At 38.6% G+C, this 27,248-nt stretch overlaps 2 protein-coding genes across 5 annotated transcripts; one reads left to right on the top strand and one right to left on the bottom strand.

Annotated features, from left to right (window-relative positions):
• Nucleotides 1-315: 315 nt before the first annotated feature.
• On the bottom strand, nucleotides 316-4,633 carry RWDD2B (RWD domain containing 2B). Of its 2 annotated transcripts, none has more exons than XM_065644849.1 (5): nucleotides 4,574-4,633; nucleotides 3,267-3,485; nucleotides 3,112-3,179; nucleotides 2,039-2,401; nucleotides 316-1,408 (listed from the first exon to the last, which is right to left on the bottom strand). In XM_065644849.1, exons 2-5 carry the CDS (start codon nucleotides 3,471-3,473, stop codon nucleotides 1,171-1,173), a joined length of 876 nt encoding a protein of 291 aa, XP_065500921.1. In that variant the 5' UTR covers nucleotides 3,474-3,485; nucleotides 4,574-4,633; the 3' UTR covers nucleotides 316-1,170. The 2 variants fall into 2 exon arrangements, with proteins under 2 accessions (XP_065500921.1, XP_065500929.1); XM_065644857.1 differs by having other exon boundaries at nucleotides 3,285-3,485.
• Nucleotides 4,402-27,248, top strand: USP16 (ubiquitin specific peptidase 16). Of its 3 annotated transcripts, none has more exons than XM_065644837.1 (18): nucleotides 4,402-4,511; nucleotides 6,568-6,666; nucleotides 10,261-10,442; nucleotides 11,078-11,181; nucleotides 13,601-13,704; nucleotides 15,521-15,699; nucleotides 16,727-16,819; nucleotides 17,513-17,643; nucleotides 18,011-18,098; nucleotides 18,939-19,017; nucleotides 19,884-19,975; nucleotides 20,794-20,850; nucleotides 22,006-22,173; nucleotides 22,756-23,422; nucleotides 24,105-24,199; nucleotides 25,441-25,527; nucleotides 26,696-26,852; nucleotides 26,963-27,248. In XM_065644837.1, exons 2-18 carry the CDS (start codon nucleotides 6,606-6,608, stop codon nucleotides 27,085-27,087), a joined length of 2,469 nt encoding a protein of 822 aa, XP_065500909.1. In that variant the 5' UTR covers nucleotides 4,402-4,511; nucleotides 6,568-6,605; the 3' UTR covers nucleotides 27,088-27,248. The 3 variants fall into 3 exon arrangements, with proteins under 3 accessions (XP_065500909.1, XP_065500890.1, XP_065500900.1); XM_065644818.1 differs by having other exon boundaries at nucleotides 15,518-15,699; XM_065644828.1 differs by lacking the exon at nucleotides 4,402-4,511 and adding an exon at nucleotides 4,735-4,817 and having other exon boundaries at nucleotides 15,518-15,699.

Genomic DNA, 27,248 nt, shown 5'->3' with positions numbered 1-27,248 from the left:
CGATAGAGTGTGTCGGTGCGGAGACTGCCAGCACATCCTGGGGCCTTTATTAACCCACGGTATTCTACACTTACAAGGATTTAAGATTCGGCAAAGCTTCAAATAGAGGCACATCTGCACTTGTCGGATGAAGTCGCCTGGGAGTATCACTACGAAACGTGTCCAAGTCCACACCAGAGGTCTGAACATTAGGAATTTTACCAGATGTACCCAGAAATATTTAATCAACATCAGAGGCAACCAAAGTCTGCTTTTGATTACATGTGCATGATTTAGATACAGAAAACATGAAGAAACAAAGTAGCATTCATTGATACAAATTTGCTGAAACTAGCCTCAAAAGCTTATCATAGAATAGTTTGGGTTGGAAGGGAACTTCAAAGGTTGCAGCATAATGCACTTTAAATCAGTGGACTGCAAAGCTATGAGCTCAGCAGGGTAAGGTAAAGATTGTTGTACTGGAAGGGAGCCCAGTCCTTGGTAAGTTTCTGCTTTTATAAGAGATGAGTAAACAGACTACAGGAGCCCTCAGCTACAGCTGTCGTGGAGCCACCACAGTATCTCTCTCATCTGCATACACAATGTTACCTACAGAAAATTCTTATGCCTTAGAGCAGGCATCCTAGTTCACCCTATTTGCATGAACAATGCTTTTGTGAACCTGCTCTCTCCTCTTTTTTTTTTAATAAAACATTGATCTCATGGCTTAATATACCTTCAGGTAGAAAGTAGAAGAAAGGATTGTTACCAAAAAACGTCTTCATGTAGTGTATATAAACAGTAACAATGTAAACATCACATTTCCTCTCCTGAGAGACCCACACTTCATTTTTGGCTCATTCATATATTCATTCACCATAATTCTACCTATTCATTCATCTATAATTCTGTAACTGCCCAGCAGGTTATCAAACATATTTTCTTTCATTGCAATTATGCATGTACCCTAAATGTCCTTAAAACCAGAAAGTGTAACAAAGCATTCATTTAGTCATTGTCATTATTCAAGATTTCAGCACATATTTGTTTTCATTGAAAACAGGATTCATCACATAAACCACAAATTATTAATTCCCTTTCTGGTCAACTGTTACAGAACAGCTAAGGAATTTGTTACAAGGATTAATTTACAAATGCAGGCACTTGAATCTGTGCTCATCTTCAACGCGCTCAATGCCCTTCAACCCCAAAGTACATTTGAAAAATGTCAGCACATCCTTTTTCTTCTAAAAACTTATATAGCTGCCCCAAATCCATATGATTTCCTCTGGCACCATGTGCATCAAAACATTTTTCTTCCAAAGTGGAAAACTTTCTTTGTTTCTGAATGTCAGCATGTCCTCCACCTTCCAAAGAAACATCTTCTCTGTGCCGAATAAGAATTCTTTTCCACGTTAATCTTTTTACTCTGAAAGCAATTGGAGAAATATTAATGTATAAAATAAAGACTGTTTTAAAAAATACTGTGACATAGCTATTATTACAAAAGTCAATAAATTCCATTTGTACATATATGTTCACAAAGCTAATGGTTCCCTAGCTGCTCGTAGAAAAACTGTTCACACATAAACACTCCTATATGCAGGAGCTTGTTTATATATATATATATATATTTCCCTAGGATTCAAACCCCATAATGCTATGCCTCACAAAATAATCGATGATGATGTGGTTTCAGTTTCAGTGCTCAGAAACATAAATGCTGGGAGCAGAATAAAACACAAATGTAAAGTGATACAACATACATATCTAACACAACTGAGGTGCTGCAGCCCATTGCTATACAAGTAAAATACAGAGGAAAATGAAACAGAAACGTGCACCGTGCGGTACCTGTAGCTTTGATTGCTGTAACCAACAGCACGCTGGATATTCAGAGTTGTAAATACATTAGGATAAACACAAATACTTTGCAGACTTCTATAGGTTGGAAAGTGGTTGGATTTCCCACCTTCTGGTCACATGAACAACACAAAAACAACATTAAAAATGTAATATTCTGACTACTTATGGCATTTAAGTACTAAGAAAAACTAACCTTGACCAGAACTCTTCACAACTAGTTTGTAGACCTTCTACACAAACAACACCTGGTTTCCCTGGCATGCAAAACCCTGACAAAGAGAGTTCCTTCGCCCAGTCAATAATATTCTTTCTTTTTTGCTTGTTGTAAATGTGATGACTATAGATCCACAATCGAGTGAACGTGATGTCTTCTGACTGCACAGCATTTGATGTCACTGAGGAAGACGAAAGCTCTTTGTCAATGTAAGCAGCTGCATGGTCTCTAACCCATTCCCTTGCACTCAACATGCAGGGCTCGCCACTGCAGTTTTGCATCAAATATGTTTTCAGATCAGAGTTCAGGTGAATCTGCTGAGAGCGGCTTAATAATGATGACCTAAAGAAAAATATAAATGCAGTTGTAATATGCTTACAATGTAGTATGTTTTTCAAGCAGTTTAACTTCAAGCTGCCAAAAACTCAGGCCATATTTAGATGGTATGCACTTGCTATTGATAATGAAAGTCATATTAGTTATGAAAAGGTCTTAATTAGTATTTAATTGGTGTGCTAGTTCCTGAGTTCATATATAGTATTAGCAATCTGTAAATTAAAATCAAGAAAAAGATACTTGAAATGTAAGTATGGTAGCTGAATGAATTTCCTGTAATATGCAAGGCCACTTCTTTAAACAGGAATGTTCAAATAAAAAAAAAAAACTAGAGAAGCCTGGGAGTAACAGCATTTTGACAAGGGAAGAATAAGACCATTGACTAACTTTTCACTCCTTTAGTTAGTGTTAAGCCTTGTCGAAATGGACAACAGTCTGTCAGACCTGTCATCAGACCTATGAACCGTATCTACATGTAATCCCTCTGTTCAGAAGTTGGCACTCCTCCACACTTCTCCCCATCTTTCTCACTTATTTGCTGAGGACACCTGAGAAATCACAACCTTGGAGATTTGTTTTCCTTCAACATTCTTGTCCATCTGGCTTAATTTGACAGTAAAATATCAAAAAAGACTGCTTTTTCTTATTATAACTGTATTTATGTGGTATATCATAGCTTCTAGATGTTTTTATTAGCTGTACTTTTAATGCCATACCTCACAGTAATTTCTGGTAGAACAGTTGGATATTTTAACGGTAAGGCACAGGCCATAGAGAATTCCACCTAAAAACAAATGAGCAAATGTTCAGTTCAAGTAAGCCCTAAAATCCCTTAAGATTTTTTTTTTTTTAAAAAAGGTGTTTACAATACCATAGAGGCATTAGAGACCTCTGGCTTTACATTCAGTATAAACTGAACTTTTGAAGATGGCATCTCTGCAGATTCATTTTCAACATAGTGCTTTAGTTCTGCCACAGCCAGCTGGTCAGTCACAATGAACTCTTCCTCATAAGGAAACATGCTCGAGAGTAAATCTAATTCCGAAATTTGTATCTCAGCTTCTTCTCGGTTAGTCATTTCTGTTGTTTCCTAGGCAAAGGAGAAATTAGGGAAGAAAAACAGGAAGAAAAACAGGGCTTGAATATGGGACAAAGTTCAGTAACTACCCCATGTAAATGATATTAATCCTTATCACAGAATCATTTTGGTTGGAAGACGCCCTTAAGATCATCGAGTCCAACCACAACCTAACTCTGACACTAACCCATGTCCCTAAGAACCTCATCTACGTGTTTTTTAAACACCTCCAGGGATGGTGACTCCACCACTTCCTTGGGCAGCCTGTTCCAATGCCTGACAACCCTTTCCATGAAGAAATTTTTCCTTATATCCAATGTAAGCCTCCCCTGGTACAACTTGAGGCCATTTCTTCTCGTCCTGTCACTTGCTACTTGGGAGAAGAGACCAACACCCTCCATGCTACACCCTCCTTTCAGGCAGTTGTGGAGAGTGACAAGGTCTCCCCTCAGCCTCCTTTTCTCCAGGCTGAACAGCCCCAGCTCCCTCAGCTGCTCCTCATCAGACTTGTGCTCCAGGCCCCTCACCAGCCTTATAACCAAGACCATCAGTACTGGCTCATAGATGTTGGGCAGTCCGGAGGACGAAGATACTTTGTGACAGCCCATGTGTTTTCCATTGATGTGCGAGGGGACAGGGCGCGGTGCTGTCACCGAATAAACTTCTCCGTCGCAGGGCTGCACGCCTGGGGCGCAGCTGCCTCTGCCGCTTTGGCGGCCGCGCAGGTGGAAGCCCCCACTCCCCCGCCCAGCAAGCGCGGCCCCGGCCGGAGGCAGCTCCCGGCACCGGGTGCCCACCGGCACCGCCACGGGACGCAGGGGGAGGCACGAAGCACCGGCGCATGCGCGGCCAAGTCCTCACCCTCGTTCCCTTCACCCTGCCCCTCCCCGCGCCCCGTGCTCGCGGCCCCACAATGCAACGCGCCGGAAGCGCGCATGGCGGACGGTGACCGTTGCCCAGCCGCCTGGGGATGAGGTGAAGTTGCCGGGCTGCCCCGAGGCGGAGCCATGTGCCGCCAAGCTGTTCGCCCCGCGGCAGGTGAGGGATGGAAGCCCCTGATCCGGTTGTCGCGCTCCTACCGCTACGGCCGCCCTCCTTACCCCGGCCCGGGACTCACTCCTCTGCTGATCCGTAACCTTCGTTCCGGCCGGACGGCTGGCTTTCTCTATTGGCTGTGGCGCCTGTCAGTGAAGGCGCGGGAGGCGGGTGCGGGCCAATCGGAAGCAGGCGGGGCGGTGCAGCGCCGTGGAGTGCGCGGCTGCAGGGCCGCGGCGGCGCCGGCGGACACGTGGGCGGCCCGGCCCGGCCCGGCCCGGCCCAACCCAACCCAACCCGCGGGACGGGGTGAGTGGGGCGGCCCGGGGGGGCTGCGGGGGGACGAGCCGAGCCGAGCTGAGCTGAGCGGCCAGCCGATCTGTGCCGAGTCCCCGGGGCGCACCTGCTCCCCGCCGCTGCCCTCGGGACGGGGAGTGCCGGCTCCCTGCTGGTGACAGGTGGCCGACGGGGCCCGGCGCGGTGGTTTCCCAGGCGTGTCTCTGGGGGTATTTTCCCCAGTCCTCCGTGCGACGCAGGTGTAGTTTGGGTCGTTTGCAAACCCCTTTTTCTAACCAAAAACAAAAAAAAAGCCGTCGCTGTATCACTTTAGTTATTGGGCTCTGTAGTGCGTTTCGTCATGTAGGCTGTCGTGTGGAAAAGGCTGGTGAAGGGCCCGTCAGACGAGTCTGCCCAGACACAGCGTGAGTTAAGCCAAGAGCTACGGGTGTTAGTGCTGTCCCATCTTCCTGGCAGGAGCAAAGTCAAATTGGAAAGGATTTTAAGGGTTTAGAGTTGTTCATGCAAGATCAAATGTTGCAGCTCTTTGCGGAAAAATGTGCAGTAGAGGGAGTTTGTTGGATGAGCTGTCATTTCTTTTTCTGAACAAAGTGCTAAGTTGCAAAACGTCATAATTCTACTCTTAATGAAGTGGCTGCCTACCTGTCATTTAATAATTGGGTAATCTTTCCTAAAAGGGATGCTTTGAAAACGTTTTGGAGACAAAAAGCCCTCAGTGGGTATCATCTCTAAACTCTTCCCAGCTTAGTTTCTCTCTGATTCTCTTGGGCCAGCTTCATTTTTTGTCTGTGACAGCTCCAAGCGGGCAGCTGTTCTCTGTGGCTGGTGTGTTGCTGAGTATGAGCTAAGAAATGGTTTTGAAAGGGTGGATGTTATAAGTCAGATTTGGTGCTATTTCACCATGTTTATGTGAAGGGTGTGCAGCCGGGTTAGGCCAGCCTGCAAAGACTGCAGAGATTTGCTTTTAAATCATTTTAGCTTTCGTGTTTTCACAGTATAGCATATATTGATTTTTAAGTTTACCTGATCTTTTTGAATGACCTTTTGTGAGAGAAGGCACAGGGCCTTACAGGGGCTACAGACTAGAAGTTACAAATGTCCTGCCATGTGTGCAGTAGCCAACTTTTTGAAGGCAAGCACTTGGCTTAGGACTCTGTAGTGGCAGATCACCCTTGTCTAGAATGGTCTACATGCATACCAAATAACAGACCCCATCTGAATTATTTGCTTGGTATGTAGGGAAGGCAATGATAAATCTCGGTCAGTGAAGAAACTGAAAAATTGGAGCTCCTATTGTCTATATATTTTCAAATATGCTAGAGTATTTGCATGTGTCAGACTTCATCAAGGATACAATGAATTTGCAGTAAAGTGAAAAATTGTAACTGCAAAAAAGTTGAAGATTTGATTGGGGCAAATCCAATTATTTTTTCGTAAAATCTGTGTTATTAGTTAGTTAAAGTACAAGTCCTAAAAGTTTATACAATTTTTGACGCTTGAGTTTCCCATCTTGTTCTTTTGCGCAATCTTTTTGATTTAAGGTTTTAAGTCATTTGTTTTTTATAATTCACACTGCGATCTTGCCTCTACAACAGATGCAAATGTTTTGTGTTAAAGTATAAATAATTTTCTTTTGAAAATGTAAAATTAAAACAAATTAATTCATCTCAAGGGACATCTTGGCTATAGAAATAATTTATTGTTCAGCAGTGAACAAGTAAACCAAAAACCTACTTTCTAATTTACTGTTTTTCTTTGCTAGGTCACTGTTCCATGTAAGAAAAATTACAGACTACAAATATGGGAAAGAAACGGATCAAAGGCAAAACTGCACAGTCTGATGAGTCTCTGGATATGCTGGGTATGTTTCCTCAGAGAAGTCTGTGGTCCTAATGTTTCTTTTAACCTCATAGAGGGCTTGAAAACTCATTAGTATTAGAAGGCCTTTACACTAGTCACTGGCTTTGAAATCGCATTTACAAAGTGCGGGTTTGTATAATTGAAGTGGAAGTCTACCAAGAAACATTAGTGTTGCTACTTTTCTGAGTACGCTAGAAAATAATAATAATCCCGTCTTGAAAACTAGGATTTTCTGCTTTTCAAGAAGCTCAGACACACAGTTCTTTACTCCTACGCAGATCATATTGAATTGTATACAATTCGTCAGAATATAAAGTGTTTGTAGAGTCAGCTGCCTACTGGTCATAGGTTTAAGTAACATTTTCGTAATAAAGATTTTTTTTGCAGAAGATTCTTGTGATTGTGATTAAAGATTGTGATTAAAATATTTCTGTGAAACCATTTGTCTTTACACTAGTAACTAACTTCATACTGGCCCTTGACACCTCAGCTTTCTAGTCATAGTGCTTTTTGGTTAAAACTTCTTTCTCTTCGTTGCCTTCTATTCCTTTAGAGGAAATCCCAAATTGTTAATGTTCTCCTTCTAGCTGTACTGGATCTCACCTCCATGTTGATATTTTATTTGTTGTCTTGTTTACCCTGGTTATTCTAGCTCTTGTTTTTGCTTGCCCTGTGTAGTATTCTCTTCTACCACCTTGTCTCCCAGGTCACAGACTATGTCTTGCCCACATTTTTTGTTGATCCTGACTGCAGGAATGAGTTGAGCCATGCTAGTTTAGCTGGGAGAGATAGCACTTACAGTTTTAGGCATAAGTATAGTATAGTAGCAGTATATAGATATACTGCAGTATATAAATATACTGCAATATAAAAAAGATTTGTTTAAAATAGACATTTTTTTAAGTTGTAGATAAATCCTGTGTTCTTTTTAAAAAGGCTTTAAAGAATGCATATAAATATCTGTATTTGCCTCTTATTGGCTAGCATCTGTACTGTGGTAAAATCCTATAATCTTGGACAGAAACAGAACTGTAGGTACAAAACTTTTCACCAGTGTCAGCTCATGCCAAGAAAGGTTTGCTATCTTCAGGCTGTAATCTTGCATATGGACCTCCACGAAGATAGATTCAGAGCTGTCATACTGTCTGAACAATAAAAATACCTCTGTAGCAATGGACTTAAGACAGCTGAATTACATAAACAATTCTGTAATTATTTTCAGTAATAGTTTCACAAGAGTGTGATATTTTTTTAAACATACTAAGTACATACAACGTTTTTATTTTAGCATAGATTTGTTTAATCTGTGCTTTTTGACCATTAAGGTATCTGTACTGTCAGATATTTCACTCTGTATTTACAAATGTAGACATTTGTAACTGGAAATAGTGAAGAATTATAGGCTGATAATGCTAAATGTCTTAGAAATGTGCATATTAAAGTTAAAATGTTTTTCATTTTTTATTTGGAAGAACTTGAATCAATTTGCACATATACGTTGTCTGTCAATCACAAATTTCTCTGTACATGACTTAAGCTTACGGGCAGCTTCTCTTCACTCAAGTGACAGTGTAACCAGCAACTTTAAAAATTAAACAAAAAAGAAATAAGATAATTAAATGTGTGATAGTAGCTCTTAACAACAGATAACTGTTCTTAGTAGAGTTTGATTAAATAGAGTTCACACTAGACCCAGAAGACGCAGCTCCAAGTAGGGTGTCATATTGTAGTGCAAAGTGATAATGGTATAGAGGCACAGAACAGTTTAGGTTGGAAGGGACCATAAAGGTCATCTAGTTCCAACCCCCCTGCCATGGGCAGGGACACCTTCCACTAGACCAGGTTGCTCAAATCCCCACCCAGCCTGACCTTGAACACTTCCAGGGATGGGGCATCCACAGCTGCTCTGGGCAGCCTGTTCCAGTGCTTCTCCACCTTCATGGTGAAGAATTTCTTCCTTATATCTAATCTAAATCTACCCTTTTTTCAGTTTACAGCCATTATCCCTTGTCCTATCACTACATGCCCTTGTAAAAAGTCCCTCTCCAGCTTTCTTGTAAGCTCCCTTTCGGTACTGGAAGGCTGCTCTATGGTCTTCCTGGAGCCTTCTCTTCTCCAGACTGAACAACCCCAACTCTTTCAGCCTGTCCTCATAGGAGAGGTGCTCAAGCCTTCTGATCATCTTCATAGCCTCCTCTGGACTTGCTCCAATAGGTTCACATCCTTCTTATGTTAGAGGCCCCAGAGCTGGACACAGTAGTGCAGGTGGAGTCTCACCAGGGCAGAGCAGAGGGGGAGAATCACCTCCCTTGACCTGCTGGTCACACTACTTCTGATGCAGCCCAGGATACAGTTGGCTTTCTGGGCTGTAAGCACACATTGCCAGCTCGTGTCGAGTTCCTCAATCTGTTCTGTGCCCAGCCGGAATTTGTGCTTGGGATTGCCCTGACCCATGTGCAGGACCTTGCACTTGGCCTTGTTGAACTTCGTGAGGTTTATGAAGTCCCCGCTCTTCAAGCCTGTCAAGGTCCCTCTGGATGGCATCCCTTCCCTCCAGCATGTCAGCTGCACCACACAGCGTGGTGTCACCAGCAAACTTGCTGAGGGTGCACTCAGTCCCCCTGTCCCGTGTTGCCAACAAAGTTGTTAAACAGTGCTTGTCCCAATACTGACCCCTGAGGAACGCCACTCATCACTGGTCTCCAGATGCACATTGAGCCATTGATCACAACTCTTTGGAGTGCGACCATCCAGCCAATTCCTTATCCATCAAATCCATGTCTCTCCAATTTAGAGACAAGAGTGTCACGTGGAACAGTGTCAAATGCTTTGCACAAGTACAGATAGATGACATGAGTTGCTTTTCTCTTGTTCACCAATGCTGTAACCCCATTGTAGGCGGCCACCAAATTTGTTCAAGCACGATTTGCCCTTAGTGAAGCCATGTTGACTGTCACCAATCACCTCCTTATTTTCCATGTGCCTTAGGATGGTTTACAGGAGGATCTGCTCCATGATCTTGCTGTGCACAGAGGTGAGATTGGCTGGCCTGTAGTTCCCTGGGCTTTCCTTTTTTTCCCATTTGGAAAATCAGGGCTATAGGTAGGATGATCGTGTTGTTCTTCTTTACTATGGTCTTCTACATAGTTTCAGTAAAGCAGCTCAGCTGGAAACGTAACCTACATCATTTCCACTTTCATAGGCCAGCCAGGTGCTGGGAAGCATGGCATGGGGCTGTGGCTGTTCCCTGGCAGGTTGGGAATCATAATGCCACAATACTAGAAGCCCACAGCCTGGCACAGTTGGTAGGTTTGTATCCGAAGGTTTTGTCAACTCCTCTGGCTAGATGTAGATTTGAGTGATACTTTTTAAAAAATTTATTTTATTCTTTTACTGATGCAGTAGTTTAGGATGCAGCAACAATATCCCCAGACTATGAGCAGTGACAACAAAGGTACGTCTGCTGAATTGTCGATGTTTCCTTGGCTCTAGAAAGGCTATCCTAGCTTCTGGATTGCTGCCTCTGTCTTTGAAGTTTAGAGACGTTTGCATTTATCATGATACCGACATCCATCTTGTGCTTTTTATTTTGTAGAACCTGTGTGCAAACATATTCGTAAAGGATTGGAGCAAGGTCATCTGAAAAAGGCACTGCTGAACGTGGTGGAATGGCATGTTTGTCAGGACTGCAAGGCAGACAATAAGACAGAAGAGAAATCTGAGGAGGAGACTGATGAAAGCCCTTCAATATGGTTATGTTTAAAATGTGGCCACAGGGTATCTTTTGTTTTGTTGTTAATTTGTCTTAATATCTTTCAGTGCCTCATAATACAGTGGAACAAGAAAGCTTCTAGTTCAACTCTTTATTCTAAAGGCGGTGCTACGTAAATGGTTTGACATACTTTAGTGTGATAAAAAATGTCTGCTCTGAATTGCCAATGAAGTACTTAGGAGCTTGGCACAAAAGCATTTAGCAGACTTAAGGCTAAATCACCATCTTGAGGACTTATTTTCCTAGAAAGTCCAAATTATTTTGCTAAGAAAATTTCAATTAATGCTCCTAATTTGTGATTTTCTTACAATAAGGTCTTGTGCTAACATTACTTTATTAAACTTAGAACTCTGCATGCTTAAGAGGTTTATGGTTTTGTTCTGTATTGTTCTTCAAGTTGTTCAAACCGGAAGTTGTAAATTAGGTGTTCAGTCCCTGAGCAACTTTACCCTGCACCCAGTAAGTTACTTCTTTTTCTGCAGAAATAAGTGTCTTGAAATAGAGAGCCATCTGTTCATTGTAATTAGTTTAACATAATTAATCAGTTTTTGTTTTAATACTTTTTTTGTACTCTGACTTTATATATGTTTCATTGATAGTCAACTGGATTTTGTGACGCTTCTGGTTATCAACATTATAGGGCTGTGGCAGAAATTCTCCAGAAGGCCATGCTTTAAAGCATTATACAACACCGAGATCAGATCCCCATTGTTTGGTTCTCAGTTTGGACAACTGGAGTGTGTGGTGAGTTTGTCAGGCAACAGTTACAAGACATATCTAGAGGGCAACAGAGGCTGGCATAAAATTTGTTTTCTTCTCTTTGTGATTTCTAGAACTTCTCTCTAGAAATTAATAAAGCATTTCCACACACAAAGTTCCCAGCAGTCTTTGCTGAGATTTGCTGAATAAATATTACCTGTAAAATTTATAACTAGAAAATGTTCATAATTGAAGTTGAAATTGACCAACTAGTAAATGCTGTTGACTTCATATTTTACTGCTTTTGCTCAGTCAGAATACTGACATGTAGAAATTTGTGTCATTATGTAGTTCTAAATCTTAACTTTCATCCTTGGGAAAGCTACTTTCTGATGCACAGTTAGTGACAAAATTCGTTACTTTTGTTTTCCCAATAAATATGACTTATTACTATATATATAGTTAAGCAGCACAGCAGTAGAATTACAATATGCTACTGGATCGCTGAATACAAATTCCATCTCCTTGGTAGTATTTCCTTCTCTTAAGAGGAATTCTTCTGAAAGGAATATTCTCAAAAGGAGTAGCTTGTTACTATATAAGGAGGAACTTGAATTTTCCAAACTGTGCCATACAGAAATACTGTGCCTTACATAAAGAGTTTTCATTTTGCTTTGTAATCTTTTTTTTAAACTTATTACTTGTCATTATGTTGATTTTATATGACATTATATCTTGATCATACTTAGCACTCTTATATGCAGTGATCAGTATTTTTATTGAACTCTAGAATGGAAATGGACTTTAATAGCATTTTTACTAATGAACTAGTGAACTTATTTTTGAGAATTTAAACAAGTTTCAAAATCGTTATTTTAAACGGCTTTATTTTCTCTGTTGTAAAACTTAAATAGTTTTAAAATCAAAGTACTTGAAAATGAGAGGAAATTGTCCAAGCAAGATATTTTGCTTCCTTCTGTAATTTCTTAGTTGTACAAACTTGCACAAGAAATTATTCAGAAATTTATATATTGGGTATAAATTATTGTTTTAAATCAACCCCCCAATCAAGAACTGTATTTCGCAGTGGGCTTGGTACATAAAAGCAGAAGCCTTTTTAATCAGAATTTATTAATGCTATGAATACATGAATAGATCTCTTTATAGTGTGCATGCAAATGTAGTTGAAATTGGACTTGAATAGTATCTGTAAATGATTAAAAGAAAAGGTGTTGAACATGGAGAGAAGGAGGAGAGTTCGAATAAGTCATTAAGTTCTGCTCTTCTGGCATTACAACAATTGCTATTGTACATGTTTTTAGTACTGGTATGACTTACTAGTTGGATCTAGTTAATGTTTTTCCTCCACTGGTCAAATAACCATCATTGAAAAAAAACTTCTTTCCAATCCTTTGATTCCTTCAAGGCTTCCTATAAAAATTTTTGATGGGTGAAAGGTTACGATGATAAAAATTGCCCATGGATGTAACTGTCCCTCGTTACTGCAGCAGTGAGAATGCCTATTTTTATAATTAACCAGACAGACAATAAACGCCTACTCAGGGATCCGAAGGTTGAGACAGTTTTTTCAATGAGACATGAAGAAACATGAAAATTGCAGCTGATTCCAGGGATGCTAGAGATTTAGGGAAGCACTTTGTTGCAGATTTCTGCTACTTTTAATATCAGAAAATAGAGTCTCATTTATGGTAATCCTGAAATCTGCTAAATGCATTTGTGCCTAAGAACTGCAATGGGTGTGTTTCAAAGTGCAGAAGTATTTGCATTCTCTTCAGTACCTTTTGTCACCTCTTTGAAGAGGTGATTGGGCAGAACTATGAAATCGGATTATCCAGCTCTCCTGCTGTATGTCTTCCAGCAAAATTTTACTCTTACTTTAGGCTTTGTCACTGGAGCTTCTCTCACAATTTTGTTTAAAACAGATTAGTGACCTAACCACACACTTCTTTGCTTATAAAGAGACAAACAGATATCAGTAACAGAAGAGCAAATAAAAGTGTGCAGGACTAATGGAGGACACTGATTTGTTTCTTATCTAGTTTAAATGTAATGAAGTACTTGCTTGGCTAGAATACTCAGAATATTTTTCCATGCTATAACATTCTAAATCATGTCCTTTAGGGTGCAGTATCTTAGTTTTTTGATTTCAGCAAAATTTTCCCTGCAGACTAGGTTTATAAGCACATCTTTTAAGGGTCCAATTTATATTTGTAAATTGCAGCCTCCAGTCACTGAAACAATTTAGTAAAGATAATTTTTAAACTTTTTATTTTCTTGATCAGAAATACATAGAACTCTTCTCTAGGACTTCTAAATCTTAAAATGAATCTTATAATTTTATAACTTTATGTAATGAATTGCATCAAACTAGCAAATAGTTTAGGATTTTTAAACAATAGAAAAAATAGAGTTAATTGTTTTTCTTTTTGGGGGGCGGAGACAGGTGCTACATATGTGATAATGAAGTCTCATATAACACTTCAACCCGATTGGGTCAGACTGTGGATTATGTTAGAAAACAAGTTTGTACTGACTCATCATGTACAGGTAAGTAACTGTAGTACAAGTAGAGTAAATCAGGCCCTTAAATGTAGGAGACAGTACAGTAAATCAAGAACATACACTGAATTAGATTTAACTTTTGAAGCACCTTAAGCTAAATCAGAAAGTTAATTTCTTCCTTTTTTTTTTTTCTTTGTCAGAATTCTGATAGCATAAGTAACATCCTAGCCCTTGGACCTAATCAGACCAGGATTTTGCTCAGTGTCCCCAAAACTTTTACAGACTAGAAATAAATGAATAGAAGGAAAAAAATACCATTTTAATGTGACTTTTTTAAAATGTGATGTTCGATTATTCTGTGAGTAAGAAATTGACTTTCAGTACTTAGAAGCGCTGTGTTTATTTATCAGCACTGCTCAGTCCATCTTGAGATCTGAAGAAAAATTGTCATTGCTTAAGGAGAATGCGATTTCCTTTTTTAAAAGTACTTTCGTAGGTATTTGTGAATTTATCAGCTGTTGCAGCACATTTCCTAATGGAAGGAGTATACAAGAGGATTTATCTGCTGGGTCTGTACATGTTGTATAGGTAGCTACAGTGCATTCAGAACTCTCTAAAACAGTATGTTCATCCTGCAGTCTCGTCTGCAAAATGTGGTTGTTTAAAAGGAAACAAACCAAGCAAAACCCCCCAGTTTCCACAATGGCAAAACTGTTTTGTACAAGGCATTTCCACAGGCAAACTTGGAAAAATTTGCATATCAGAATAAATGCTGTATAACTCACAGCTATGAAAAATTCCAACACTCTCCTACCCTTGGGTGAAATCACAGCTGCCTTGGGAAGTAGATCACAACCATCCAGCAGTGCCAAGTGGCTGTCTCTGAGTATTTCTTCAGGAAGCAGCTGAAGTTTCCCCACAAGGACCAGATCTTTGAGTGGTTTTCATCAGTCTTTACCAGATACGTAGTTTGTCCACATCTAATATTTGAACTTCATATCGGTTGCTAGAATTTTCTTCTCAGGTTTGAACTAGAAAATGGACGAATACCTGGGTGCAGTTGCAGCCTGTTTCAAGTGTTCCATCTGTTGTCCATCCATGGTTTCTTGTCCCTCTGCAAAGATTGTATTGCCTCATTTCCTTCCTTTCTCTGAGCTGGCATTACTTTTAAAGTTTTAAAGTTAATCTTGGCTCACAGCCCTATTTATCAGAAACCTTATCAATAGTAGACTGCCAAACTAGCAGAACCAGTGTGGGTGTTATTCTGAAAATTGCCTGGAATTCCCATATGGTTTTATTAAATAGGTGACCGAAATTTTGAACTATACACCAAAGTAGTTTTTGAGAAAAATAATGTGCCTAGAAGAATATAAACTTCCCAGTTTCATCTGTTTAGGTTTGTGCCATGAACATGAGAATGCTTTGACAGTGGGAGGCCTGTGCATTTCATCTCAGACAATAGTGCCATGGCAAAAGGGATATTATCTCAGATTCTATCTTGTTGAATGTTGTATAAAGCTCTAAATTTTGCAACAGAATTGAAATTTCAGATAATACATGGAGAGACTGTTAGCTTGAATGACTTGTGGGCCAAGTGGCGTGTTTAAATTGTATGCTCATCTGAGATGGCATTTCAGGGGTTTCTTGAACATCTTTTTTGTTGGTTTGTTTTGTTTCTTTTTTAACTACTGTTACTTAGGCGGTTTAAGAACGTAACCCAGTAGTGTTACATTTATGCAATTGCATAATTATCATGTGTTTAAGTTTTAAACATTGTAAATTGCTGCTGCCGAGAAGTTTTTCCTAGCCCATTTCCTGCTACTGGGTTAATATGTGGTATGGTTTTTTACTCTTTCAGTAGAAAAACAACAAGAGAACAAAGAATTAGAAAACAAGAAAGTAGAAAAAGACAGCAAAAATGAGCAAGAAAAAGAAGTTTTGCTTAAAGAAGAGAATTCTCGTTCAAGTGCTAACTTGGAAGTGACTGTGAAAGGACTTAGCAACTTGGGGAATACATGTTTCTTTAACGCAGTGATGCAGGTATGGTAGTTATTGCTGCTCTTACTTTTTTTTTTTTTAATAGCAAGAGGAAAAAACCAAACAAAACCCCAAAACAAGAAACAAAACACAAAACCCCACAACAACAACCCACAACAACCCCACCCCCAGTATTGTACAATGTCACATTTAGAATGTGATTTTTATCTGCCAAGAATGATGAGTTAATTCTAAAAATAGTGACTTGGCCCAGAGAAATATGAAGAAATATAGCTGCCTGTTGAGACTTGCTTTAAGGGAAGATATAACAAACTGCCCTGACTTTGAGGGACAGCATCTTTCACTGATATAGATTAAGCATGCCAACTTTATAGTTTAGTAAAAAAAATAAAATAGTCTGGCACATCACCCTTAATGACTTCTTAGAATGTAAGAGATTAATATACAAAGACCATGGATGTTTACTGAAACAAAAATGTCTCAGCAACAGGAAATCAAATAAAAGTAAACACTAACAGGTTGACCATATTGCATTTCCATCTTGTGTCTGTTGCTGAGCTCAGAAGTGTTTGGATAGAATAAACTTGCTCTTCCATGTGTATTTAAACTCGCATGTAATCTTGTGCTCTTTGGCTTTTGATACTGAAGCTTTACTCAAAATTCCCACTGTACTTGCAGATTTTATTAAAACATTTTATTTTATTGTTTTTAACATGTTTTAAGACAAGCAAATATGCACTCTGCATTTTACCTTTTGATTTTAGAAACAGACACTAGTAAACAGACTGTCAAAAGATCAGTCTGTAGAAGAAAAGTACATTGAGGGTTTCTGCAATCTGAAGTAGTATATATAGAGGACACTTGGAAATCCCATTATCTATATGGAATGTACTTTTAACTGTTAAACACTGTTAGAATTTCTGGAGTGGTAGTTACCACTCCGGTTCTGTGTTTGGGAAGAATAAATTGTTGCTAATTTGGTTGCTACAAATTCCGTGACTGGTGGAACTCAGCTGCCTTTCGCTTGTTCCCCAGTTACCAATCCTTTTCTTTCTTTTATGTTCTGCAGAATTTATCACAAACTCCAGTCCTGAGGGAGCTGCTTAAAGAAGCTAAAATGCCTGGCACAACAGTTAAAATTGAGTCACCCGAGTTATTCATGGTATATATGCTTCGACCTCCATGGTGTTTCTCCCCACGTTCTAATCTGTTAAAGAAACAAGCAGTACTCATGTCTGGATTTTAAAGTTCTTTCAGCTAAATGCTAACAAGATTGAGATGTAAAAACAGTGGGAACTTTGCTATTGACTCATATAGAGCTGCTTCTGAAGTCAGCAGAGTTCTTTCATTCAAAGTGAAAGAGCAGTGATTTTGATGAAGTATTAGTTGTTATCAAAGGAGTACTTACATTATGATTAAGTTATTTAAAGGCTGAAAATGTGTAACTTTTGCTATAGCATCACTTTTCTAAATGCAAAATAGGAAACCAGAGGATATCTACAGAGCTGACTTAAATAATGTGCCTATCATTCCAATGAGGAATTTGATAGGAAAGAAGGGTTGTGCATTTTATGATGTTGTCGTATTTTCCTTATAAAAGCAAGAAATTCAGAGTTGCAACTAAGCAATAAATAATGAATGATTCTTAGCCCACTGTTTTGGTATTGTCTCATGGGAAACCATGTGTCGATTGTTTTTGTCAGATTAATTTATTGCCATTTTGGAATTTTGCGTGTGCTAGTTTATAACAATGTTTTCAAGAGCTGAAGTGTTTAGATAAGGAAAAACTTACTCCAGAGTCACCAAATTAAGGCAAAATAATTTATTGCTTTTTTTTTTTTTTTTTTAAAAACAGGAACCTCAGCTGATAAAACTGGATCAGCCAGGTCCTTTGACATTAGCCATGTATCAGTTCCTGACAGAAATACAAGAGACAAAAAAAGGGGTAGTTACTCCTAAGGAACTTTTTGCTCAGGTTTGTAAAAAGTGAGTATCTATACAACTGCATCTCATAGTGAGTGTGAAAAAAATTTTTAGTTGTTCAAAAATAAGGTCAGTTTTCTCCCTTTTTTTTCCTTGAGCTCATATCACAGCATATAAAATTTTTATAATAGTTAACAAGTTTAGAAAGAAGGAGATAAAGAGCAAAATATAAATGAAATAAAATGTAAGCTATTCAGTGACATATTCTGATTAGCTAACTTCATATTTTTAGAAAATACCATCTGTAGACACTTGTTGCTTTTATATACATAGACTCTTGAGATGGTCCTTTTGTGTCTGGTATGAATTGTTTTTACTTTGTCTATCTCTAAGTTCAGTTACCCTTTGCAATTATTGTTTCATTTAACAGAGCAATACGATTTAAAGGCTATCAGCAGCAAGACAGTCATGAACTGCTTCGTTACTTACTTGACGGAATGAAAGCAGAAGAAATCCAAGTGAGTGCCAATTTCATAGATGTGCATACCTTTCTTCTTCACACCCCAGACCAAGACTTTCTCCCATGCTGACGGCAGAAAGAACGTTCTTTCTGTAAATCAGCCCCTGTGGAGCAGTTTGTGCTGCCCATAGCCAAGCAACAGAGCTGTAGAACTGGGCAGCCTCTAAGCAATGGGGTTGTGAAGGAGCAACCACGAGTATTACTATTTTCATTTAACAAAACTATTCAAAAAGAGAAGTTTGTAGCCTACATCTCTTCCATATATTGCACACGTCATTTAGGTTTCTAAGGTAATGATGTTGCCTGTCTTTTCGGAAAGCAGCGTGCTGGTGATTCTCTGTGTGAGAAATGAAATCAAATAGAAAGGTTCAATTTTGTTTGGTCTTTGGTTAATTCAACACTTCTAATATAAATGTCTGTTGACCTTTAGAAATAGATTGACTTGTCCAAAACTACTACAGAAAATGTGGGTTTGGAGTATGTGTAGTCACCCTAAAGAATGTCCTTTTTGTCTTAATTTCTGAAATGCCTGGAAGTTCAATTGTGGAAATTCCATTATTTTTTTGCCAGTTTTAATTTGGGAAAGTATTTAATGTTTAGATTGCAAGTAGTATGTAAGAAAATCAACACTACAGTTGCAAGCTTGTTTCTCGGTTGGTTATTTTTTTAATATCTGCAGGAACTATTTTGTGCCTCTGCAGGCATTTGTGTTTGTATTGATTCTTTCAGTTGGCAAATATTCAACTTTTCCCACCATCTGAAACATTTTGTAAAATGAACTAGTTAATTGAATTAGTGTAGGAAATTTTATAGTGTGTATTTGTTTTAAAAATTTCAGCAAATAAGTGTTGGAATGCTGAAGGCGCTTAGCGACTCTAACAAACAAAATGAAGAAGAACTTAAAAAGAAAATTAAAGGTAAAATACATGTTGTGATGAAGTCTTCTGTTTCATCGAATGCTAATAGTATCAACTAAAAAAGCTACATGTGTAATTGTACAACTTCATGCCACCTCTTGAATATGTGTGTATCTAGGCTATAATGCTCAATAGTGTTAGTCTATTTATTTAAATGTCTTACTGAACTTGACGTTTCCTTCTTAGCAGTGTAAGAGAGAGTTGATTCTATAGACACTATATACTAAAATGTGTTTAGGTGGTGTTTAATCATTCTAATATTTTGTAAGAAATTAAAATATTAGCACATGAATGTAAAGATTTATTCAGTCATAGTAGTCCATTGCTACCTAAGAGTGGTATTAAAAAAAAAATGAACAGAAGACTTTTTAAACTTTTCAGCATGAGTTAGGTTAGGAGATGAAGGCAAGTTTAAAGAGAGACTATGTGCTACACTGAAAATATGAGTTGAGGAAATTGGCTTTGTTTTTAGGGCACCTATAAAGACAAAAGTTGGTGCTTGGTTTTTAGGTTCAGGCAGTTGTTTGATTTAAGTCCTGAGAGAAAACAGGAACTCTTACTGGGATGCAGTACTTCTGGGGAAAGAGGAAAATGTGTTAGAATTGAGAAAGTAGTAAAGATGTTGGTTCAGTCAAATTATCTTCTGCAAATGTGTTTTCACCCCCATTCCTTTGATACAGTAAAGAAATTTAATTTAAGAATCTTGCTGTACTTCCTGAGGAAACTAGAACAGGCCAACATGTGCCATCATACATCTTGCCTACTGTATTCTCTTCGTTTTTTGTTTGGTATGCCATAACTAAATTGATTGCCAGTATATTATATGTAATATTATTAACTTTACTATATACTTTGTCAATTCTCAGAATACGAAAAGAAAAAGGGAATACGAAGTTTTGTAGATCGACTCTTTGGTGGAGAATTAACCAGTACGATTATGTGTGAGGAATGCAGAACCGTAAGTAAAACTGCCTGCTTTGAATAGCCCAGGGTACAATTTTATGTAATCTGCAAGAGAATCCCTAAGTAATTATATGTAGAAATAAGTGAAATTGGAGAGATTTGCTAAAGTTAGTACACTTCTAAGAGTTGATTAGCTGCATGCTTTTCAAAGAGGGACATGGTTTGGCTGAAATCTTTCTACCCTTATGTTATAAAGCTAACCTTTCAGTCCCTTTCAAGAGATTTCCAGAAGAAGAGGTCAGGAATAGCAAGCTGCCTCTGCCAGAAGAATTTGCGCACAGATTCCTGATCAACACCTTCCAGTGCTACAAATTGTAGAGGGGATGAATTGCTCTGCTAGTGGCAGTACACTGCCGGGGGCCCTTTTTCATCAGATGATGAGGTCTTTCCCTTTCCCACACTGAAATAAATAACTGTGGGATTGTCAGGAGAACAGTTAAGCACAAAGGCACTACTGGGATAATGCATCCTGAGAATGAAGTAATTAAAGGTATTAGTGTGTAGGCTAGCAGATGAATGTCGTGACAGATTGCAGAGATCAGTCTCATAGGCCGTAAGTTTGGTTCTCACATTCCAGGCCATTAGAAATCTGAAATGTGTAAAAGTATTTCTTGCTTATAGCTGTGGTAATGACTGCTGGATTGTGGTCATGGGTAGCTGTTTGTGAAGGTAGATAGGCTGTGTTTTATATTTATGTGCACAAGTGGAGGCATGCATTGAGTGCAAACAAGGCTACATACAAATAAGCCTATTGAGAGCAAGCCAACCACTTCCAAACAAAATAAAATTGGACTCTTAAATGTTCATTTAAAGGTATCCTTGGTCCATGAGTCTTTCCTTGATTTATCGCTTCCTGTACTGGAGGATCAGGTAAGAAATTGTACGTTTGCTTTTTTGGCTTAGTTTTTGTTTCCTTATATGAAATCAACTTTGTTATATAATCACTAGGGAATGAATTTAAGCATCTTTCTAAGTGTCTCTTTTGAAAGTTAAAATTATAAATTTGCCCAGAAAGACAGAGAATTAAGATTTTCATGAGAGTTATTCCTGAAAGTTGTGGCTCATAAACTGTCTATGGAAAATCACTGATAGCCTATTCGTGATCTTGCTGCTTTGTCAGTAAACATTTCTAATGGAGAGGTTACTTTAGGGAATAATGTAGTATGTTCCAGTGTTGTCTCATTTGTAGAAGACTGAGTTGCAAAGAACAATGTTTCCCAATTCATCTTCACTGTTGTAAAACCAAAGTAAATTGCCTGAGAGTGAGGGATGTCTAGTGGTTGCTTGAATGCTTTATATATCTATTTTTTTTTTTTACCTTTTTCATCCATTTTTCTGCACTAAGTGCAAGAATACTTCTCATAATATTCAGGTTCTTGAATAAAGTTAAACATTGGTAGGATAGTATGTGAATACTTACTTAGTCAACTCGATTTATGTCATTGCTCTTAGACACTCAAAATACTTGATTTGCTTTGTGTTTCATGTTGATAATCTGTATGTGTAATATTTCAGATTTGTTATGTAGCACTACTTACACAAAAGCTAATTAGTAAGTGTTGAAATGAAACTGCCCAGCCAAAGGGATCATATGTCTTCTGCAATGAACAAATTTCATTTTAGCAGAAGCAAACGAATTCTGTGGCAGGCAGTTCAACTGAAAAAGTCTTCAGTTGTGTAAAATGTTACTCTTCGGTGCACTTCATGAGATCTACATCTGTTAGAGCCAAAGGTAATGTTGCCCCTTTACGGGTTAAGAATTTGGCCCTTCATAGGCTTTCACATACTGTTTCATTCTGCAAGTCGTTATTTCATGTGGACTCCCTCTGGAGTGAGACACCTCTCTTGTAAACATTAGGGTGGCATAAATGAGTTAGTTGTATGTTACAGTCACCAAAATGTTGTATCTTGAGCTGAAAACTCAGATAACATCTCATCCTTACAGTCTCATTTGGTGTACTATTTTGCTATTCAGGACAGTAACATCTCTACTTCTCTGGTTGTTTTGTGACTTTTTTTTTGTAGAAAATAAAAATAACGACTGAGAGAAACTTTAAAAAAAGCAAAGAAAAGGAATCAGAAGATGAAGAAGATAAAAACAATGATTGTTATCTTAAGCAGAGAGATGAGCCCCCTGGTACAAGTAAGCACCTTCAGAAAAAAGCAAAGAAACAGGCCAAAAAACAAGCCAAGGTTGGTTTTAATAAGTATTTCACTTTTATTAATGAAGTGCTAGCAGCTTGCGGTAAAACAAATTCTTTTTGCTTCCTCGATTTAAGTGGAGGAGGAGGAGACAGCTTAGAATTTCTCCTCGCTCAAATGCACAACTGGAAAGACAATTGAATCTAGACCTTTGCTTTTAAGAAATTACATATTCTGTTAAGAGTTGCTGTGCTAGGAATAAGCTAATATCCAGAGGAATGTGAAATGTATGTTGCCTGTCTGAAGTCATTAATCTGTGTCAGACAACTGTTCTCCAGTCATTGATTCACAGGCCGTCAGAATACAGACATAAGAAAGAATCAGGACGATATAAAGGGAATAATTATTTGTATTTTGAAGATACTCCATAACAAGGAGCAGTGGCAACTCTATCTGAGTGAGGATAAAGTCAGTATCGGTTGAACTGATCACAGATTATTCTCCCCTCTCCTGCCCTTTGCAGCTATGGCATGCTACAAAAATTTTGTTAAAAGAAATGATAAGAAGTGCTAAATATCATTTAAACTTGCTTTGTTTTTTGTATTCATATATACTATTTATTCCAATTCACAGAGCCAGCGCCGCCAGCAAAAACTTCAAGGAAAGGTGCTTCACTTGACAGATATCTGTGTAATTGAACAGGCAGAAAAAGATACTGAGTATATCCAAGAATCAGAGACAGAAATTAACTCTGAAACTCCTGATATGAAGCAAGAAGAGGATTCATCAAATGATTGCAAAGATAACTGCTTAACTCAAAAAGACTTGAGTATACAGGGAAGTAGTATAGAAGTTCAGAGCACGCATGAAAATACAGGAAAGCCAGAACAAGAGTGTGTAGAAAATGAGTCTCCTGTGGATCTCCCTATGGAAGGCTTAGATTCTCCTATAATGATTGTCAATGGCCTTAACAACCTATCTTTGAAAGATGAGGAGGATGAAGATGAAGAAGAACTTGCTACCGACTTTTCAAAACTGCACTTGGGTGCCAATGCTGAATCTGATACAAGTACCTTAGATGACCTTCCAACTGTTCCTGTCAAGACATGTGAAGTATTGACTGAAGATCCAGAAACAGCATTTTGTACTCTTGCAAACAGGGAAGAGCTGAACCTGGAAGAAGGTTCCATCCATCACTGTTTGTATCAATTCACCCACAATGAAAAACTTACTGAGACCAATAAACTGCTCTGTGATGTATGTACACAAAGACATAATGGACCAAAGAACAACGTAAAAAGTATGACAAATTATATTTTAAAAGAAAACTTCAAATATGTCCCTATCTGCTACTTGGGTGGGTAAGAGGCAGGGGGAATGTCCCTAAAATGGTATTTGTATAATTTGGATCAGTTGAACTAGTATTCAGTGGGGAGGTTGTGGGAACCTCTTTCACAGAGATTAATGCAAGTAAGTTTGTAATTGAGTGGAACAGTAGGCTCACAAGCTTGGGTGCAGAATACTGCAGGACTGAAAAGGAAGAGTGAGCAAAGAGGAGTGGGTTTGAGTTTGAGAGGAAGGGGAAAGGGCATTTCCATCTAAAAATTCATTATGTGGATGAATGTAGGGAGTGGCAGGTGACTTTTCCATTCTTTCCTCGGATGTGAAAATTTTGCTGTAACAGTCATAGGGAAGTGATGTTGATGTTTGCTCAAAAGGCCAATATAAGCTGCATGCAATTTCTGATTATGAGAGTAGTGGAGAACAAGCAAGAATTCATCCTGCTTGTGCTGATGCTGCTCAGACATGGTGTGAGGAGTTACTTCTGTGATATGGGATCTGCAAGGTGGCAGCTGTTGTACAGTTCATCATGTTAAACGGGAATGTTCAGTTTCTCAATTCTTCTAAGGAGTGAAAATAAAGAAGTTATTGCTGTAACGTTTATGTAGATGTTAATCATTGGTGGTTTTTCTTTTCTGCAGGTGAAAAGAAATATATTTATACTAATGCCAAAAAGCAGATGCTAATCTCTCTTGCTCCTCCTATTTTAACTCTTCACTTAAAGAGGTTTCAGCAGGTAAGTGGCAGACTGATACTGCAAGAATGTGTATGTATATAGTATCGGCTTAATACGTACATATGCACATAGTACTAGCTTAACTTAGAAGTAATGTTAGCATATTTTCATTTCCAATAAGCTTGTTGTGTTTTGGTGGGTTTTTTTGTGTTGTGTTTTTTGTTTTTTCAAGGTTTGGAAGGCATTGGTGTTCAGAGTTGGCTTTTGTGGTCTTTGAGGAGTTGGGATATGTTTTCCTGTAATAAAATTCCATTAGTTCTCCGGAAAACACTGTTTTGTGGGATATTTGCAATATATTCCCTCACTATATGTTATTGCTTACTGTGTTAAGCAGTATCTTAGCATTAATTGTTTCCTGCTAGTACATCAGTTTATGGACTCTTACATTTCAGTACAGGTAGACAGGATCCCTTACTACAAAAATGTAACAAATAGGACAGTAGAATTGGAAAAGACAGGATTCTGAGCCTTACTGAGGGAAGAAGAAAAAGAGAAGACGGAATGGAAGGCAATGCAACTTAAGTCTTATTTATAGACACCAAGTAAAGTGGCTTACCTTTTCTCCAAGTTGTAGGAAAAATTTTAATTTAGGGCTTTAGCTTTTCAAGAAAGAAAGAGGAAAGGAATGGGGATGGGAAATAGTATTGCCTCTTCTAAATTTAAAGCCGTTCAGTATTTTGGTCAAAATTCTTGGAAAATAGGGGAGGTAACTTTAAGTAGATTAAAAGCAATTCCACAGTGAAACTGGAAATGTGTAGCCTGTTCCAAGAGACTATAATGTGATTGAGGAAATAACATTTGTCATCTTCTCCTTTTGTTTTTTTCCAGTTTGATACTGGAAGATTTTTTGAATAAGGTGGAAGTAGAAGTTACATCAGTTTTGACAATATAAAATTAGATCCTCAGGCACACTACAGTATCTGAGAAGCAAGAGATGTCTTCATAGTTACATATGTACATAGAGCTGATTATTTTTCTGCTTTTGGTACCATTAAATTACCATAAGAGTGAGTTGAAGAGCCGTCTTAGTTTGTGCTCTAGTGCAGTATGTGGGGACAAGGAGGTAATGCTGGGAAAACTTGAGCATTGGAGGAAAAAAAAAAAGTTGCTTTTTCCCAATTTTGTTTAATGTTAAACTAATTTAGTATCATTGAAACATTAACCTGAAACATTTAGTAACTAAGCATGCTTTTAATGTGCTACACTTTAACATTATGGGGTTTTCCTCTACTTTGTTTAAGGCTGGATTTAATCTACGGAAAGTTAACAGGCATATCAAGTTTCCAGAAGTGATAGACTTGGCTCCTTTCTGTACAACTAAATGTAAAGTAAGTGGGAAAACAGTCAGATTCTCCTTTCCCATGTTCTAATGTGCTTTCACAATTAAGCTGCTTAGCAGAATCTTTGTAGAACACTTGCCAAGCTTCAGTTATTTTTGTGTGATAATGAACGTTAATTTACAAGTACAACTTGTGTACTTCCACTGATCATAGTGGTAGTGCTTGCATGAATCTGTAATGACCAGCTGCCCTTTCAGCAGCAAACAGATCAAAGCAAAGTGAAGAGTTTACATTCTAGCCTTGTTTACAACTCAGTACCTGACTGTCCTGACCCACCAGGTGAAATTAGGGATGAGTTGGCTCTGAATACTCTGTGTGGTAACACAAAGTGCTGACAGTCACCCAAGAGGTTCAATTCAATCACGAATTTACTAAAAACATTTAGTGGAATTACAGCAAATAGTGACTTGGCAAAATCTGGTAACTATATGATAAAACTTAGCAAGACTTCAACAACAAAACTCACACAATATTACTCTTATGTGCCCAGAGTAAAGTTAGAAAGAGAGAGAGATAGGTTGAGATATCAGAAAAAAAGGTAAGATCTCATCACTCCATTGTTCTCTGTAGCTGTCTTGGTGGTGGGTGCGTAGCTTTGTTAATGCTGCGCAGCGCACACACACACAAAACACAAACAGGCTAAAAAGTGTCCCAAGTGAGGAAGTTCTATAACCCAGTCTATTTGCACGCGAGATAGGAGAGGGGCAGTTTGTCTCCTCCCTCTGCTCGCTCTTCATGCTCATTAAGAAAATTGTTCCAGAAATGACTCGGTGGTCGAAAAAATTAGAGGAATGGTCACATTGTTGACCAGAAGCGAGTTTTGTCCGTTAAGGGTAGCTGGTGATTTGTGATTTCTCCTAGCAGTTGATTGTCCAGTAGATGACCCATCTTGGTCATCCCAATTAACCAGGAGACCTTGGTAAACTTCAACACCGTTCTTAAAAAATTTATGCCTCCATTTGTCAAAGACCTCAAGGGGAAAATATAGAGTGTCTGTCTTCACAGCCACCTATCTTTTCCTGTCTAAGGTTGCAAAAACCAGCTGTTTAAGGCATAACGTATACCATTAATGAGTCCTTTGTTTTGCAAAGGATGGAGAGGGGGGCGCTTCAAGGCTGTCACACTGACTGTCATACCTAAACTTTTGCTTTTATAGAACGTGCCTGAAGGAAATACAAAAGTACTGTACTCTCTTTATGGAGTTGTTGAACATAGTGGAACAATGAGATCTGGGCACTACACTGCTTACGCTAAAATGAGAAGTATGAGCAACCATCTCTCTGATCTTGTCCTTCGAGGACAATGTCCTCAAGGTAAATAATTAGAAATATTTTACAAATTATTTCTTACCGCAGAACAGTGACATGATTGATTGCTTCAATTCTTTGTAATAACTTTTACTCCTAAATTCTTCCTTTCACAGCTTTAGAAACTGAACCAGCAAAAGGACAGTGGTTCCACATCAGCGATACCCATGTGCAAGCTGTGTCTGTGTCAAAAGTGCTGAGCTCGCAAGCCTATCTCCTCTTCTATGAGCGACTACTGTAACTCGTCTGAGAAGCCTTCTTGTGTGTACAGCTGTCTTCAGGTGGTCTGAAGGAAGGCAGAGAATTGCACATCACCTTGTTAAATGTTGGAGCCACTGTATACAACTGCAGGAATATACTTTATGCTTCTTAGACACACTGACAAGTGGTTAACTTATACTT

The sequence above is a fragment of the Caloenas nicobarica genome, chromosome 1 (assembly GCF_036013445.1).
Source record: "Caloenas nicobarica isolate bCalNic1 chromosome 1, bCalNic1.hap1, whole genome shotgun sequence".
NCBI lineage: Eukaryota > Metazoa > Chordata > Aves > Columbiformes > Columbidae > Caloenas > Caloenas nicobarica.
This window is presented reverse-complemented; position numbering and strand designations above follow the sequence as displayed.

Coding starts and splice junctions, on each gene's coding strand:
- USP16 (XM_065644818.1), top strand. CDS start 6,606: ATGGGAAAGAAACGGATCAAAGGCAAAACTGCACAGTCTGATGAGTCT. Junction 19,976..20,793: donor TGTGTGAGGAATGCAGAACC/GTAAGTAAAACT, acceptor GTTCATTTAAAG/GTATCCTTGGTCCATGAGTC. Junction 23,423..24,104: donor ACCAAAGAACAACGTAAAAA/GTATGACAAATT, acceptor TCTTTTCTGCAG/GTGAAAAGAAATATATTTAT.
- RWDD2B (XM_065644849.1), bottom strand. CDS start 3,473: ATGACTAACCGAGAAGAAGCTGAGATACAAATTTCGGAATTAGATTTA. Junction 3,180..3,266: donor AGGTCTCTAATGCCTCTATG/GTATTGTAAACA, acceptor ATTTGTTTTTAG/GTGGAATTCTCTATGGCCTG. Junction 1,409..2,038: donor TGTGAAGAGTTCTGGTCAAG/GTTAGTTTTTCT, acceptor AATTGCTTTCAG/AGTAAAAAGATTAACGTGGA.